We start from the raw sequence: 18,502 nt of genomic DNA, 5'->3' as shown, positions 1-18,502 counted from the left end.
ATATCCGGGCCCACGAGCGGTCTATCGATGTCACCGCATGAAGAGGAATAAACAGACTCACCCCATCGCGATGTTCCCCAAAGGCTAACTCTCTAGCCCTTGCTATCTCCTTCCTTGCTAATTCGGCCTGCTAACTGCTAGCTTGTTTAGCCCAGGTCCGCTAACTGCTACCTTGTTTACCCCGGCCTGCTAACTGTTAGCTTGTTAGCACAGGCCTGCTAACCGTCTGCATCGCCGCGTCCCAAACACTTATTGGACCCATATCTCTATATCCAAGATGGCGTAGCAGTAACTCGTCCTGTCGTATCGTCTCTCTGTAAATATAGTTTCTTTTTCGTTTTAGATATTTTTTTCTTCGCATATCTTTAAAAACATTTTGCTAAACCTAAGCTTCCAAATACTCTTCTGCAACCCGCCAATGTAGCTACTTTTCCTAAAGTAGTTATATTTACTTCAAAACCGAAACCGGAACCCTTCAACTGAAGCTAGCCAGCTCTCGCCAGTTCGAACAACGCGACGCTAACCAGAGCATAACGGACCTATTTATTTTTTTTACCCCCGGATTCCCACCACAAACGGAATATTCTTCAGCTGGATCTTCACAACTAGCTATCGAGCTAAACAGCAACCCTGGTTGATTACTCCTGGCTAGCGTTTCCACCCACGTAGCTTGAAGCCAGCCCGGCCAGAGCTCCTAGCATACTCCTGGGCTTCTATACCCGGATCCACGACCGGTCTATCGATGTCACCGCATGAAGAGGAATAAACAGACTCACCCCATCGCAACGTCCTCCAAAGGCTAACTCTCTAGCCCTCGCTATCTCCCTGCTTGCTAATTCGGCCTGCTAACGGCTAGCTTGTCTAGCCTGGGCCTACGAACTGTTAGCTTGATAGCACAGGCCTTCTAACGGTCTGAATCGCTGCGTCCCAAACACTCTCTGAACCCATTTACTTTCTATCTCTTTTTAATTTTTATTTTGTTTATACCTTCCGGAAACCTGCCTCACCCACTGTGATACGGAATCGCTATTACTTTTAATTTTAATTTTATTTTTATGACTCACTCAAGAACCTCCAGACGCTAACCAGCTAACTAGCTACAAGCTACTTAGTCATTGTTAGTTTTCTTAACCTGGGTAACACTCGCCAGCCCAGCCCCCCTGCCCATCCACCGCTTCCCCCTGGACACTGATCTCTTGGCTACATAGCTGACGCACACTGGACTGTCCATTAATCACGGTACTCCATTCTGCTTGTTTGTTTTATCTGTCGGCCCAGTTGCCTAGTCAACGCCATTTTACCTGCTGTTTGTTGTGCTAGCTGATTAGCCTCACTGTTTTTAGCTAGCTTTCCCAATTCAACACCTGTGATTACTGTGATTACTGTATGCCTCGCTGTGTCTCTCTCAAATGTCAATATGCCTTGTATACTGTTGTTCAGGTTAGTTATCATTGTTTTAGATAACTATGGAGCCCCTAGATCCACTCTGCATACCCCTGTTACCTCCTTTGTCCCACCTCCCACACATGCGGTGACCTCACCCATTACAACCAGCATGTCCAGAGATAAAACCTCTCTCATCATCACCCAGTGCCTGGGCTTACCTCCGCCATACCCGCACCCCACCATACCCCTGTCTGCGCATTATGCCCTGAATATAGTCTACCATGCCCAGAAACCTGCTCCTCTAATTCTCTGTCCACAACGCTCTAGGCGACCAGTTTTGATAGCCCTTAGCCGCACCCTCATGCTACTCCTTCTCTGTTCCGCGGGTGATGTGGAGGTAAACCCAGGCCCTGCATGTCCCCAGGCACCCTCATTTGTTGACTTCTGTGATCGAAAAAGCCTTGGTTTCATGCATGTCAACATCAGAAGCCTCCTCCCTAAGTTTGTTTTACTCACTGCTTTAGCACACTCTACTAACCCTGATGTCCTTGCCGTGTCTGAATCCTGGCTCAGGAAGGCCACCAAAAATTCAGAGATCTCCATACCCAACTACAACATCTTCCGTCAAGATAGAACTGCTAAAGGGGGAGGAGTTGCAGTCTACTGCAGAGATAGCATGCAAAGTAATGTCATACTTTCCAGGTCCATACCCAAACAGTTCGAACTACTAATTCTGAAAATTACTCTCTCCAGAAATAAGTCTCTCACTGTTGCCGCCTGCTACCGACCCCCCTCAGCTCCCAGTTGTGCTCTGGACACCATTTGTGAATTGATTAACCCCCCATCTAGCTTCAGAGTTTGTTCTGCTAGGTGACCTAAACTGGGATATGCTTAACACCCCGGCAGTCCTACAATCTAAGCTAGATGCTCTCAATCTCACACAAATCATCAAAGAACCCACCAGGTACAACCCTAACTCTGTAAGCAAGGGCACCCTCATAGACGTCATCCTGACCAACTGGCCCTCCAAAAACACCTCCGCTGTCTTCAACCAGGATCTCAGCGACCACTGCCTCATTGCCTGTATCCGCTACGGTGCCACAGTCAAACGACCACCCCTCATCACTGTCAAACGCTCCCGTGAGCAGGCCTTTCTAATCGACCTGGCCCGGGTATCCTGGAAGGAAATTGACCTCATCCCGTCAGTTGAGGATGCCTGGTCATTCTTTAAGAGTAACTTCCTCACCATTTTAGATAAGCATGCTCCGTTCAAAAAATGCAGAACTAAGAACAGATACAGCCCTTGGTTCACTCCAGACCTGACTGCCCTCGACCAGCACAAAAACATCCTGTGGCGGACTGCAATAGCATCGAACAGTCCCCGCGATATGCAACTGTTCAGGGAAGTCAGGAACCAATACACGCAGTCAGTCAGGAAAGCTAAGGCCAGCTTCTTCAGGCAGAAGTTTGCATCCTGTAGCTCCAACTCCAAAACGTTCTTTGACACTGTGAAGTCCATGGAGAACAAGAGCACCTCCTCCCAGCTGCCCACTGCACTGAGGCTAGGGAACACGGTCACCACCGACAAATCCATGATTATCGAAAACTTCAACAAGCATTTCTCAACGGCTGGCCATGCCTTCCGCCTGGCTACTCCAACCTCGGCCAACAGCTCCGCCCCCCCGGCAGCTCCTCGCCCAAGCCTCTCCAGGTTCTCCTTTACCCAAATCCAGATAGCAGATGTTCTGAAAGAGCTGCAAAACCTGGACCCGTATAAATCAGCTGGGCTTGACAATCTGGACCCTCTATTTCTGAAACTATCCGCCGCCATTGTCGCAACCCCTATTACCAGCCTGTTCAACCTCTCTTTCATATCGTCTGAGATCCCCAAGGACTGGAAAGCTGCCGCAGTCATCCCCCTCTTCAAAGGGGGTGACACCCTGGACCCAAACTGTTACAGACCTATATCCATCCTGCCCTGCCTATCTAAGGTCTTCGAAAGCCAAGTCAACAAACAGGTCACTGACCATCTCGAATCCCACCGTACCTTCTCCGCTATGCAATCTGGTTTCCGAGCCGGTCACGGGTGCACCTCAGCCACACTCAAGGTACTAAATGACATCATAACCGCCATCGATAAAAGACAGTACTGTGCAGCCGTCTTCATCGACCTTGCCAAGGCTTTCGACTCTGTCAAGCACCATATTCTTATCGGCAGACTCAGTAGCCTCGGTTTTTCGGATGACTGCCTTGCCTGGTTCACCAATTACTTTGCAGACAGAGTTCAGTGTGTCAAATCGGAGGGCATGCTGTCCGGTCCTCTGGCAGTCTCTATGGGGGTGCCACAGGGTTCAATTCTCGGGCCGACTCTTTTCTCGGTATATATCAATGATGTTGCTCTTGCTGCGGGCGATTCCCTGATCCACCTCTACGCAGACGACACCATTGTATACACTTTCAGCCCGTCATTGGACACTGTGCTATCTAACCTCCAATCGAGCTTCAATGCCATACAGCACTCCTTCCGTGGCCTCCAACTGCTCTTAAACGCTAGTAAAACCAAATGCATGCTTTTCAACCGATCGCTGCCTGCACCCGCATGCCCGACTAGCATCACCACACTGGATGGTTCCGACCTTGAATATGTGGACACCTATAAGTACCTAGGTGTCTGGCTAGACTGCAAACTCTCCTTCCAGACCCATATCAAACATCTCCAATCGAAAATCAAATCAAGAACCGGCTTTCTATTCCGCAACAAAGCCTCCTTCACTCATGTTGCCAATCTTACCCTAGTAAAACTGACTATCCTACCGATCCTCGACTTCGGCGACGTCATCTACAAAATTGCTTCCAACACTCTACTCAGCAAACTAGATGCAGTCTATCACAGTGCCATCCGTTTTGTCACTAAAGCACCTTATAATACCCACCACTGCGACTTGTATGCTCTAGTCGGCTGGCCCTAGCTACATATTCGTCACCAGACCCACTGGCTTCAGGTCATCTACAAGGCCATGCTAGGCAAAGCTCCGCCTTATCTCAGCTCACTGGTCACGATGGCTACACCCATCCGTAGCACGCGCTCCAGCAGGTGTATCTCATTGATCATCCCTAAAGCCAACACCTCATTCGGCCGCCTTTCGTTCCAGTACTCTGCTGCCTGTGACTGGAACGAATTGCAAAAATCGCTGAAGTTGGAGACTTTTATCTCCCTCACCAACTTCAAACATCAGCTAGGTGAGCAGCTAACCGATCGCTGCAGCTGTACATAATCTATTGGTAAATAGCACACCCATTTTCACCTACCTCATCCCCACAGTTTTTATTTATTTACTTTTCTGCTCTTTTGCACACCAATATCTCTACCTGTACATGATCATCTGATCATTTATCACTCCAGTGTAAATCTGCAATATTGTAATTATTCGCCTACCTCCTCATGCCTTTTGCACACATTGTATATAGACCCCCCTTTTTTTCTCTGTGTTATTGACTTGTTAATAGTTTACTCCATGTGTAACTCTGTGTTGTCTGTTCACACTGCTATGCTTTATCTTGGCCAGGTCGCAGTTGCAAATGAGAACCTGTTCTCAACTAGCCTACCTGGTTAAATAAAGGTGAAATAAATAAATAAAAAAATAAATATGTACTCTCTATCTCTATCCAATTTTTTTATTTGTTTATACCTTCCGGAAACCTGCCTCACCCAATGGGATACGGAATCGCTATTATTATTTTTAAAACACACTCAAGAACCTCCAGAAGCTAACCAGCTAACTAGCTACAAGCTATTTAGTCATTGTTAGTTTTTTAACCTGGATAACACTCGCCAGTCCAGCTTCCCTGCCCCATCCACCGCTGCCCCCTGGACACTGATCACTTGGCTACATAGCTGATGCACGCTGGACTGTCCATTAATCACGGTACTCCATTCTGCTTGTTAGTTTTATCTGTCGGCCCCGTTGCCTCGTCAACGCCATTTTACCTGCTGTTGTTGTGCTAGCTGATCAGCTGCTGTCTCACCTACTGTTTTAGCTAGCTTTCCCAATTCAACACCTGTGATTACTGTATGCCTCGCTGTATGTCTCTCTCAAATGTCAATATGCCTTGTATACTGTTGCTCAGGTTAGTTATCATTGTCTTAGTTCACAATGGAGCCCTTAGTTCCACTCCTCATACCCCTGATACCTCCTTTGTCCCACCTCCCACACATGCGGTGACCTCACCCATTACAACCAGCATATCCAGAGATACAACCTCTCATCATCACCCAGTGCCTGGGCTTACCTCCGCTGTACCCGCACCCCACCATACCCCTGTCTGCACATTATGCCCTGAATATATTCTACCATGCCCAGAAACCTGCTCCTCTTATTCTCTGTCCCCAACACTCTAGGCGACCAGTTTTGATAGCCTTTAGCCGCACCCTCATACTACTCCTTCTCTGTTCCGCGGGTGATGTGGAGGTAAACCCAGGCCCTGCATGTCCCCAGGCACCCTCATTTGTTGACTTCTGTGATCGAAAAAGCCTTGGTTTCATGCATGTCAACATCAGAAGCCTCCTTCCTAAGTTTGTTTTGCTCACTGCTTTAGCACACTCTGCTAACCCTGATGTCCTTGCCGTGTCTGAATCCTGGCTCAGGAAGGCCACCAAAAATTCAGAGATTTCCATACCCAACTATAACATCTTCCGTCAAGATAGAACTGCCAAAGGGGGAGGAGTTGCAGTCTACTGCAGAGATAGCATGCAAAGTAATGTCATACTTTCCAGGTCCATACCCAAACAGTTCGAACTACTAATTTTGAAAATTACTCTCTCCAGAAATAAGTCTCTCACTGTTGCCGCCTGCTACCGACCCCCCTCAGCTCCCAGCTGTGCCCTGGACACCATTTGTGAATTCATTGCCCCCCATTTAGCTTCAGAGTTTGTTCTGTTAGGTGACCTAAACTGGGATATGCTTAACACCCCGGCAGTCCGACAATCTAAGCTAGATGCCCTCAATCTCACACAAATCATCAAGGAACCCACCAGGTACAACCCTAACTCTGTAAGCAAGGGCACCCTCATAGACGTCATCCTGACCAACTGGCCCTCCAAATACACCTCCGCTGTCTTCAACCAGGATCTCAGCGATCACTGCCTCATTGCCTGTATCCGCTACGGAGCCGCAGTCAAACGACCACCCCTCATCACTGTCAAACGCTCCCTAAAACACTTCTGTGAGCAGGCCTTTCTAATCGACCTGGCCCGGGTATCCTGGAAGGACATTGACCTCATCCCGTCAGTTGAGGATGCCTGGTCCTTCTTTAAAAGTAACTTCCTCACCATTTTAGATAAGCATGCTCCGTTCAGAAAATGCAGAACTAATAACAGATACAGCCCTTGGTTCACTCCAGACCTGACTGCCCTCGACCAGCACAAAAACATCCTGTGGCGGACTGCAATAGCATCGAATAGTCCCCGCGATATGCAACTGTTCAGGGAAGTCAGGAACCAATACACGCAGTCAGTCAGGAAAGCTAAGGCCAGCTTCTTCAGGCAGAAGTTTGCATCCTGTAGCTCCAACTCCAAAACGTTCTTTGACACTGTGAAGTCCATGGAGAACAAGAGCACCTCCTCCCAGCTGCCCACTGCACTGAGGCTAGGGAACACGGTCACCACCGACAAATCCATGATTATCGAAAACTTCAACAAGCATTTCTCAACGGCTGGCCATGCCTTCCGCCTGGCTACTCCAACCTCGGCCAACAGCTCCGCCCCCCCGGCAGCTCCTCGCCCAAGCCTCTCCAGGTTCTCCTTTACCCAAATCCAGATAGCAGATGTTCTGAAAGAGCTGCAAAACCTGGACCCGTATAAATCAGCTGGGCTTGACAATCTGGATCCTCTATTTCTGAAACTATCCGCCGCCATTGTCGCAACCCCTATTACCAGCCTGTTCAACCTCTCTTTCATATCGTCTGAGATCCCCAAGGATTGGAGAGCTGCCACAGTCATTCCCCTCTTCAAAGGGGGAGACAACCTGGACCCAAACTGTTACAGACCTATATCCATCCTGCCCTGCCTATCTAAGGTCTTCGAAAGCCAAGTCAACAAACAGGTCACTGACCATCTCGAATCTCACCGTACCTTCTCCTCTGTGCAATCTGGTTTCCGAGTCGGTCACGGGTGCACCTCAGCCACACTCAAGGTACTAAATGATATCATAACCGCCATCGATAAAAGACAGTACTGTGCAGCCGTCTTCATCGACCTTGCCAAGGCTTTCGACTCTGTCAATCACCATATTCTTATCGGCAGACTCAGTAGCCTCGGTTTTTCGGATGACTGCCTTGCCTGGTTCACCAATTACTTTGCAGACAGAGTTCAGTGTGTCAAATCGGAGGGCATGCTGTCCGGTCCTCTGGCAGTCTCTATGGGGGTGCCACAGGGTTCAATTCTCGGGCCGACTCTTTTCTCTGTATATATCAATGATGTTGCTCTTGCTGCGGGCGATTCCCTGATCCATCTCTACGCAGACGACACCATTCTATATACTTTCGGCCCGTCATTGGACACTGTGCTATCTAACCTCCAAACGAGCTTCAATGCCATACAACACTCCTTCCGTGGCCTCCAACTGCTCTTAAACGCTAGTAAAAGCAAATGCATGCTTTTCAACCGTTCGCTGCCTGCACCCGCATGCCCGACTAGCATCACCACCCTGGATGGTTCTGACCTTGAATATGTGGACATCTATAAGTACCTAGATGTCTGGCTAGACTGCAAACTCTCCTTCCAGACTCATATCAAACATCTCCAATCGAAAATCAAATCAAGTGTCGGCTTTCTATTCCGCAACAAAGCCTCCTTCACTCACGCCGCCAAGCTTACCCTAGTAAAACTGACTATCCTACCGATCCTCGACTTCGGCGATATCATCTACAAAATTGCTTCCAACACTCTACTCAGCAAACTGGATGCAGTTTATCACAGTGCCATCCATTTTGTCACTAAAGCACCTTATACCACCCACCACTGCGACTTGTATGCTCTAGTCGGCTGGCCCTCGCTACATATTCATCGCCAGACCCACTGGTCATCTACAAGTCCATGCTAGGTAAATCTCCGCCTTATCTCAGTTCACTGGTCACGATGGCAACACCCATCCATAGCACGCGCTCCAGCAGGTGTATCTCACTGATCATCCCTAAAGCCAACACCTCATTCGGCCGCCTTTCGTTCCAGTACTCTGCTGCCTGTGACTGGAACGAATTGCAAAAATCGCTGAAGTTGGAGACTTATCTCCCTCACCAACTTCAAACATCAGCTATCTGAGCAGCTAACCGATCGCTGCAGCTGTACATAGTCTATTGGTAATTGGCCCACCCATTTTCACCTACCTCATCCCCACACTGTTTTTATTCATTTACTTTTCTGCTCTTTTGCACACCAATATATCTACCTGTACATGACCATCTGATCATTTATCACTCCAGTGTTAATCTGCAAAATTGTAATTATTCGCCTACCTCCTCATGCCTTTTGCACACATTGTATATAGACTCCCCTTTTTTCTACTGTGTTATTGACTTGTTAATTGTTTACTCCATGTGTAACTCTGTGTTGTCTGTTCACACTGCTATGCTTTATCTTGGCCAGGTCGCAGTTGCAAATGAGAACTTGTTCTCAACTAGCCTACCTGGTTAAATAAAGGTGAAATAAATCCATACAAAATTTGGCCATCAGATTTGCCACCAATGCTCCTTATAGGTCACATCACTGCACTCTGTACTCCTCTGTAATCTGGTCATCTCTGTATAGATGTCGCAAGACACACTGGTTGATGCTTATTTATAAAACCCTCCTAAGCCTCACTCCCCCCTATCTGAGGTATCTACTGCAGCCCTCATCCCCCACATACTGTACAACACCCATTCTGCCAGTCACATTCTGTTAAAGGTCCTCAAAACACACACATCCCTGGGTCGCTCCTCTCCTCTAGCGACTGGTACGAGCTGCAACAAACACTCAAACTGGACAGTTTTATCTCAAACTCTTCATTCAAAGACTCAATCATGGACACTCTTACTGACAGTTGTGGCTGCTTTGTGTGATGTATTGTTGTCTCTACCTTCCTGACCTTTGTGCTGTTGTCTGTGCCCAATAATGTTTGTACCATGTTTTCTGCTGCTACCATGTTGTGTTGCTCCTATACCATGTTGTTGTTATGTTGTGTTGCTACAATGCTATGTTGTTGTCGTAGGTCTCTCTTTATGTAGTGCTATGTTGTCTCTCTTGTTGTGATGTGTGTTTTATCCTATTTTTATATTGTATTTAAAAAAAAGAAGTTTTTATCCCAGCCCCCATCCCCGCAGGAGGCATTTTGCCTTTTGGTAGGCCGTCATTGTAATTAAGAATTTGTTCTTAACTGACTTGCCTAGTTAAATAAAGGTTCAATAAAAAATGGAATTAAAATAAAATATGCAACTCGTCTATTGCTATGAGTACATGGAATCTCAGCCCACACATCCTGTATATGTGAAGCTCAGAAGGGAAGGATATGGTATCTTTCACACCTGAGCCAAGTAAACAGTGAAGCTAGCTAGCTGCCTTGACGAAAAACCACTGACCCAGACAGTGTAATGCAAGACTAATTCCATATCCTACTGGACATTCTTGGAGCAAATACTGTATTTCCCTTAGTGTATATCCCATTGACATTGTGGTAGACCTCACTGTTTTCTATTTACTGTATCAGACCCAGATGTTTCATAGCTCTGGAATTAGGACAGAGGCCAGAAAATGACCAGGGGTATCCCATGACCATCTCCAGATATCACACACATGTGAAAACTGTATGCATGAAAGGGTACACACCCCTCCCCACAGCCTTATCAACATACAGTATGTTATTTTATGTGATGTTGGTTGAGTACTATGTGACTAATAAAGACTGAGTACTTTTTTGGTCTAAAGAACCTTCCCCAATGTGTTGAAACAACTTGTATCCACTGAATGTAACATAGCGTGCTAGTGTTCAAGTTAAAGAGGGTTTACAGTGGCTGGTACAGGACAGGTCTCAAATATCACTAGGAATACATATAGACTAAATCCTCGAAAACATGTGACACACATTTCCTTCCCCAGTGCTTGGTTTGATGCTTGATTAACCCCTACTGTCAGAGAACAAAGCCAGCCTCACTGTTCTGATGAATTCAGTTTGGAGTGAGTCGGGAGGGCATGGGAGTGTTTAAACCCAATTTGAGGGAACAAGGGAACATTTGACCTGGTGTAGTTGGTAGCTAGAGGAAACAATCAGGTATGTGTTGAGAGACTGGGCTGTTTAGGAATACGGAGAGAGAGATGGCGGAGAGCAGAGACTGCCGGGGTCACATCCCTGTGGTTTGTTTTTGGTTTCCTGTGTTAACAGCCTTTTTTGACTGGCTTCCCCCGGCCTGGAGAGCCTTGCGCCCTCCCGCTGCGCCCCGATTGGCTGCTGAGGACCTAACTCGGGAGCCAGACCAATTCCTTATCCCCCAGAGTGAGCACAGAAACACCGCTCAGAGGCATAATATTTTGATTGCCAGAAAGAAGGGGTGCTTTTCTTCCCGTTTCTTTCGGTCTCTATTTTTAAAGATATACAACTGGACCGTCTTTAATGAGGGACAGCGGCCGGCCTTCGGGGATGACATCATCACCCTCCACTCTCCTCTCCCCCTCTCTGCCCTCCTTCCCCGATTTCTGAGAAAGACCTCATTGTGCTACTGTCACATGGAAATGGTTCACAAACAGCTGTGAATTTGGGATGTGTAACCATAGCCTCAGGTCAGTAGGAAGACCCACAACCAGAAATGTCTCTCCTAACAAGAAATCCCATCAATGGTTTGTGAATGGATGCATTTAAAGCCAAATGTAACTTTTGTCCTATGATCTGTTATCCCCCTATCTTTGAAGTTTCCAGAAGTCTGTGAACACCTAAATGCTAGCAATTTATCCAATGATCAGTATCTCTTCAAGTTTCTGTTTGTGTTGCTAACATATGAATTATGCATTGGCCTGTACACACGCATACACACACATTCCCACACACACCACCGTAGCTGTCCATCGAAGTCGATGATGACAGACACACCCCACCCTTACAAAGACAGTTCCATCCAGATTTTCTCCCTCTCCCCTCACCTTGACGTCCTGCTCCAGGGTCCGGATGAGCTCCCCGTCTACCTGTCCCGTCTGGGCCACGCGGAGGCTGCGTCTCTCGGCCTTGCGGAGGCGGTACTGCAGGAGGCGGCAGGTCTTGTTGGCCTGCTCAAACTGTTGCCTCAGCTCCTGCAGCTGGTACACATCCTCCTCCATGTACATATCCCTCATCTCCAACATCTCAGAGCGCAGCTCCTCCATCTCATCCTGGGGAAAGAGGATGGGGGAAGGATGGAGGAGAGAGGATGGGGAAAGGATGGAGTAGAGAGGATGGGGGAAGGATGGAGTAGAGAGGATGGGGGAAGGATGGAGTAGAGAGGATGGGGGAAGGATGGAGTAGAGAGGATGGGGGAAGGATGGAGTAGAGAGGATGGGGGAAGGATGGAGTAGAGAGGATGGGGGAAGGATGGAGTAGAGAGGATGGGGGAAGGATAGAGTAGAGAGGATGGGGGAAGGATGGAGTAGAGAGGGTGGGGGAAGGATGGAGTAGAGAGGATGGGGGAAGGATGGAGGAGAGAGGATGGGGGAAGGATGGAGGAGAGAGGATGGGGGAAGGATGGAGGAGAGAGGATGGGGGAAGGATGGAGGAGAGAGGATGGGGGAAGGATGGAGGAGAGAAGATGGGGGAACGATGGAGTAGAGTGGTAGAGAGGATGGGGGAAGGATGGAGGAGAGAGGATGCGGAAGGATGGAAGAGAGAGGATGGGGGAAGGATGGAGGAGAGAGGATGGGGAAGGATGGAGGAGAGAGGATAGGGGAAGGATGGAGGAGAGAGGATGGGGAAGGATGATGGAGAGAGGATGGGGAGGATAGAGGAGAGAGGAAGGATGGAGGAGAGTGGTGGGGGGAAGGATGGAGGAGAGAGGATGGGGAAGGATGGAGGAGAGAGGATGGGGGAAGGATGGAGGAGAGAGGATGGGGGAACGATGGAGTAGAGTGGTAGAGAGGATGGGGGAAGGATGGAGGAGAGAGGATGCGGAAGGATGGAAGAGAGAGGATGGGGGAAGGATGGAGGAGAGAGGATGGGGAAGGATGGAGGAGAGAGGATGGGGGAAGGATGGAGGAGAGAGGATGGGGAAGGATGATGGAGAGAGGATGGGGAGGATAGAGGAGAGAGGAAGGATGGAGGAGAGTGGTGGGGGGAAGGATGGAGGAGAGAGGATGGGGAAGGATGGAGGAGAGAGGATGGGGGAAGGATGGAGGAGAGAGGATGGGGAAGGATGATGGAGAGAGGATGGGGAGGATAGAGGAGAGAGGAAGGATGGAGGAGAGTGGTGGGGGGAAGGATGGAGGAGAGAGGATCGGGGAAGGATGGAGGAGAGAGGATGGGGGGTGGAGGAGAGAGGAGGGGGGAAGGATGGAGGAGAGAGGAAGGATGGAGGAGAGAGGAGGGGTGAGGATAGTTGGAAATGCTTACCTACCATATACAGGGTCTTGATGAGCCAATCATTATACTCATTCTAATCATTAATGTACAGTATATGTCAGCATCTGATCAGTCATCAACACCATCATTGTCACTGTCTCCTTGGCAGGATGTGTATCTTCCTCTCAGAATTATTAACAATGTATATAACAACCCCATCATAACTGGTAGTCTACATAACCAGTCCAGGGGTAAACCCCTACAGAACACTGAGATTAATACAGAACTGAACTTTTCCTGGCTGACAAATACCTGAATAATAACAATGTTATGATTTAAATGATTTATGATTTATTTCAAACACAAAAAGCCTTAGGGGCTTAACCTGGCATTACCTACTACTACTTACATAACAACACAGTGTGCAGTTTGAGAGGCATTAGCCCAAATCCTTCAACCCCCCTGACAACGGGATAGTGATAAGGCAGATCAAATATTTATAAGGGTGGTGGTGGACGAAATGTGTAGTAGTAGTAGTAGTAGTAAATAGAAGCATTTTATGGCATGGCTAATGTGTGGAGGGCTGCCGTGCAGCGCACGCTGATAGAAGACAGGGGAATGTGGGTCAACCACTGCAGAGCTCGTCACTAGTGCAGCCCGGTACAAACAATGATGTGTGGAATGAGGACGGCAGGCACACTGGACTGCAGCATCTGAACAAGGCAGGCTACCTCCAGAAAACAGCCGCAATAGTCTGACAGGTGTGTAGAGGACCTGAGAACAGAAGCAGGGGATGAATGAATGCAGTGGTGGAGGTCTGGTACTATGGCTGCACGCATGACCTGATTTTTACGACCAATTAGACTGACTAATATAAAAGGATGTGGCTCCCCATGGCTGTCTGTGGTAATCGGCAGGTAGCCTAGTGGTTAGAGCGTTGGACTAGTAACCGAAAGGTTAGAAGATCGAATCCCCAGACAGACAAGGTAAAAAATCTGCCGTTCTGCCCCTGGACAAGGCAGTTAACTCACTGTTCCATCAGGGATGTCATTGAAAATAAGAACTTGTTCTTAACTGACTTGCCTAGTAAGATAAATATCAATCACAGGGATGTCATTGAAAATAAGAACTTGTTCTTAACTGACTTGCCTAGTAAGATAAATATCAATCACAGGGATGTCATTGAAAATAAGATCAGTCAGCTGGATTTGATGATTATGGTCAGCAATCAATCAAAAAAATCTAGCATGATTGTGGAAGTGTGCATGACTGTCCTGGGGGACTTTTGATCTCAGATGGCCACCACAGAGTAGCCTAGGGAGGCCTATGTATACCATAATAATCATCATTCTAATTCCAAAGAAAGAAAATGTGCTTAAGGTAACCTAGAAGTTGATTGGATATCCCGTTGTCATGGCGCGCCTCTGCACACAGGCCTGTAGGATAATTCAATGAATTATTAAACTCCCCCACTGAGGCAGTCTCCGTGACGTGTGGCAATGATATTGGATGATAAAATACAATTAGTCAAGCTGTCTTAACCATGTCACTGTAATCATCCCGTGTGTAACGGATGAGCCCCTGAAACCACCTCTGATGTGTTGGGAATTCACTAACCACCTGACCATCATCAGCTGAGGAAACATTTGGGTTTCTATTCTGAGATAACACTGACCACCCTGGTATTTTGTTGTTGTTTTTGGACAAGAGTGAGGATGAGTTAACAATCTTGCACTTAAGAAGTTGTTGGCTATGTGGCCAATTTGGGTTCGCACTGATATTTTAAACTTGAAGTTCAAAACAGTAATTATGCGTGAATATTTTATGCAAATGAATCTAGGTTTTTTTGGTGATCCAATGAAAACAGTAGTTCGGCTCCATCTCTTAAAGCTGCATTCAGCAGTTGGAACAACAACAAAGTGGACTCCCCGCCCCGTTTCAGTACAAATTGTAGGCTGGGGCTGAACAAATGTAACCACTTTCAAATTCACAGACAAAGATATGGTTGCATGTACTGACCATCCAAAAGTATAGTTTTCACCATGCATAGTCCATGTTTTAAACATATAGTGGTGGTTTACAAACACTGGAGTAAAACAAGCTTATATTTTGGGTTGTCTGTGTGGCTATGACAGTTGAACTAAGCTCATGGGGCATTTCTAAGTTATTTTCTTCAAGAATCAATGAGTACAATATCATTCATTTATACGTAGACAATGGAGGTATCAACTACAGATTGCCCCTTGAACAGAACAGTTCTTGGAGAGTAGGGGTTTTGTTGTTGTTTTCTTTCACAAATGAGAGCAATCTGAGGGAGGCATTTCTGTAGTTGAAGAACATCTGGAAAAGATATGCTTACTTTTAGGTAATCGTTCTCTGATCTCAGTTCCTCGATTTCTCTGACAAATTCTTCATGCATGCCATCCATGAACTCTTCCGTCAGGTCGGAGAAAGCTAGGGATGTGCTGGCAGGCACCCGGCTGTCGAACGAGGTGAGAGACCGTTCATCCCCGGGAGATATGCTCCCCCCTGCGGTCTCCACTCCCAGGGAGATTCGGTTCTTATCCACTGGGGTCTTGGCGTGACGGTCACCACGACTACCCTTATCCGGTGGCCCATGTCCGCAGTCACTGCTTGGTTTATCGGCATCAAGACCCCCGCCTCGGCTGTTGGATTCGGTGTCACTACTCAGAGCGTCCGTGAATAGTTTATTCTCCTCCGAGGCACAATCCGAGAGCTCGGAACTGCTATCCGTTGACGAACGTTTGCCCGCAGCGCAACCGGAGTCTTTGCTCTGGTCGTCGGAGGCGTTGCTCGCATCGGACACCTTCCTCCGAGCACCTTTCGTCGATTTACTGCTGCTCTTCTGGGCACTGGCTACCGATACCGTGGATTTTCCCGTCAGTTTTCCTTTCTCAGATTTCGTCTCTTTCCCGCTAACCGGACTACGCCTGGACACCCGGCTGCCTAAATGTATGGATCCTGGTTTAACGCTCAGTGTTGGTGTACCGATTCCTCCACGGATCTTGGTGAGGGACCATCCAGGCACATCCTTGGGTCTGGCGGGTGATGGAGCCCGATTATTTTTTTTCTTTGCGTTGACTTGAATGGGCTGCACTACGGGCTGTTGCTCGAACTGGTGCTGTTGTTGAGGCTTCGCCTGCCCGCTGTCGGCGCTCTCCGTCCCGCTTTCCATTTTGTGCCTGTGTCTCCTTTCCTTCGGCGAGACAAAGTGAGTTGGCGAATTAACATCCGCCTTTGTCTTTGTCATTCATTCCGCTTTGACAACTACAGAAAAACAGAAATGAAACCCCTATCAAAAAAGGCAGAAGAAGTCGAGCTTTTATCTCACAACTGCAAACAAATAAACTGCAGCAATCCCTATTAAACCGGATTTAACAGCGCATAGAGATGGAAACGGAAAATGAGTCTACAATAACATAACACGCTGTAGGCCTAATGATGTTTTATGGTTAATTCCGTTTAGGTTTTGGAACATCTTCTACTCATATTTCACTAACATATGCAACTCTATCTCGCCGGAGTGGTTCGAAGTGGTAGAAACAGAGTGGAAGTGTGCTCGCGAGTTTTTTTCTCCGCCCAGCTTAAGCGATTCTGTCTGTGGCGAATCGCTGTCTGGAAATTCAGCATCACTTAGAGCTCTCTGCTGCCTCCCAGACTTGTAGATCGTTTCAAGAAGCACAGGTTTAAAAAACAAAAACATAAATCGGTAGAGGATGCACAGGCCTACTACAAACATAGGCTATATGCTATTAAATTCAGACTTAAACAATATTTGGACAGTATAGGCCGGCTGGTGTAAAGCTTTGCAGGAAATGGATGACACAAATATAATTAATTCAGCCCAAATTTACTGGTAAACAATTAGGCAATGTTTCAAATGAAACCCCTGCCTTTCTTAGCTGGCCAAATCCATCAAATAACACATACAGTTCTGCTTATAGAACATGTTTACCAGGGGGGTTTCTAGGATTTCAGGACATTGGCCCAAAGCCAGAGGTGGAATTTCAACAGATAAATGCATCAGTCTGGTGCACTGTGTGATGAACATAGAGATATTAGATCTACTAAGAATATTTTTAAACATGAATTCATGTCAGTGAACTATCCCTTTAAAATAGGGCTTGAAGAAAGTATTGCGTGAGGTATGTTCCCCAAGTGCAGGGGGTTTGAAAATGTTCCTGCTATAACAATTCATTTCTCCAAGTTGCCCCACCTTCACAACAAATCTAAAGGTGGTTGGGGCTGATTAGTTGCAGATACTTATCATCTTACAATACATAGGCAAGATATTTTGCATTTATGAGCTATTGAGAGACCCCTTACCATCTCTGCCTAGCAGCTTTCACACAACTAAAATGACTAAATAATTGAGGATAACAGTCATTTCAATACAGCATATTCTCGTTTTCATGACTTACAATCAATGACATAGCCTACCTACATGAGGGCCAACAAAGATGCATAGCCTCTTGTCATATATTTTCAAACACCCAAGTAAGCATATTCGATTTCAATAAGTAGTTACATCATCAAAATTGGGAAGAAGTGGAATAATAAAATACTAAAAGGAATAACAGTACTGTTCTTACTGACAAGCACACTAATTATCCTCTAATATGGTAGCCCATCATAAGGAATAGGACTTGTTCCACTGACAAACATCAGATAATGTGAAAGAAAGAAATTAAACAGAACATCTCAAGAAGACAACATGCCATAGCCTAAATCTACCCAGGACTACACCCTAATCAAACTATGTCTTTTTTCCCCCCACTCTCTCCACTAGGATAAAATGGATACTTTGGGGATTTAAGGTAGCATGACTGAACAAGCTTGTTATTGAACAAATAAGCTAATTAGCAGTCCGTGAGTAGACTAGTTTCAAAATGGGCCGGGACGTGGTTTATTTATCAACTGCTTCCCTCAAATTCATAATAGAAAAGAAAACCATACACTACCGTTCAAAAGTTTGGGGTCACTTAGAAATGTCATTGTTTTTAGAAAGAAAAGCATATTTTTTGTCTATTAAAATAACATCAAATTGATCAGACATGCAGTGTAGACATTGTTAATGTTGTAAATGACTATTGTATCTGGAAACAGCAGATTTGTTATGGAATATCTACATAGGCGTAGAGAGGCTCATTATCAGCAACCATCACTCCTGTGTTCCAATGGCATGTTGTGTTAGCCAATCCAAGTGTATCATTTTAAAAGGATAATTGATCATTAGAAAACCCGTTTGCAATTATGTTAGCACAGTTGAAAACTGTTGTCAGATTAAATAAGCAATACAACTGGCTTTCTTTTGACTAGTTGAGTATCTGGAGCATCAGCATTTGTGGGTTCGATTACAGGCTCAAAATGGCCAGAAATAAAGAACTTTCTTCTGAAACTCATCAGTCTATTCTTATTCTGAGAAATTAAGGCTATTCCATACGAGAAATCGACAAGAAACTGAAGATCTCGTACAATGCTGTGAACTACTCCCTTCACAGAACAGCGCAAACTGGCTCTAACCATAACAGAAAGAGGAGTGGGAG

General features: G+C 46.6%; 1 protein-coding gene across 5 annotated transcripts in view; it reads right to left on the bottom strand.

The window, feature by feature from the left end:
- The window catches only part of LOC124017457 (protein SOGA1-like), an 80,467-nt gene extending 63,882 nt beyond the window's left edge, over positions 1-16,585 (bottom strand). For all 5 annotated transcript variants that reach the window (XM_046332647.1, XM_046332650.1, XM_046332649.1 and 2 more), the window contains exons 1-2: positions 15,295-16,585; positions 11,552-11,776 (exon numbers count right to left, since the gene is read on the bottom strand). In XM_046332647.1, the coding sequence (XP_046188603.1) occupies positions 11,552-11,776; positions 15,295-16,206 (1,137 nt within the window). In that variant the 5' untranslated portion in view covers positions 16,207-16,585. The remainder of the gene's footprint in view (positions 1-11,551; positions 11,777-15,294) is intronic.
- Between the last annotated feature and the right edge of the window lie 1,917 nt (positions 16,586-18,502).

Source organism: Oncorhynchus gorbuscha, unplaced genomic scaffold (assembly GCF_021184085.1).
Source record: "Oncorhynchus gorbuscha isolate QuinsamMale2020 ecotype Even-year unplaced genomic scaffold, OgorEven_v1.0 Un_scaffold_21:::fragment_2:::debris, whole genome shotgun sequence".
Taxonomy (NCBI): domain Eukaryota; kingdom Metazoa; phylum Chordata; class Actinopteri; order Salmoniformes; family Salmonidae; genus Oncorhynchus; species Oncorhynchus gorbuscha.
Note: the sequence above shows the minus strand (reverse complement) of the source record. Positions and strands in the feature narration are given on the sequence as shown.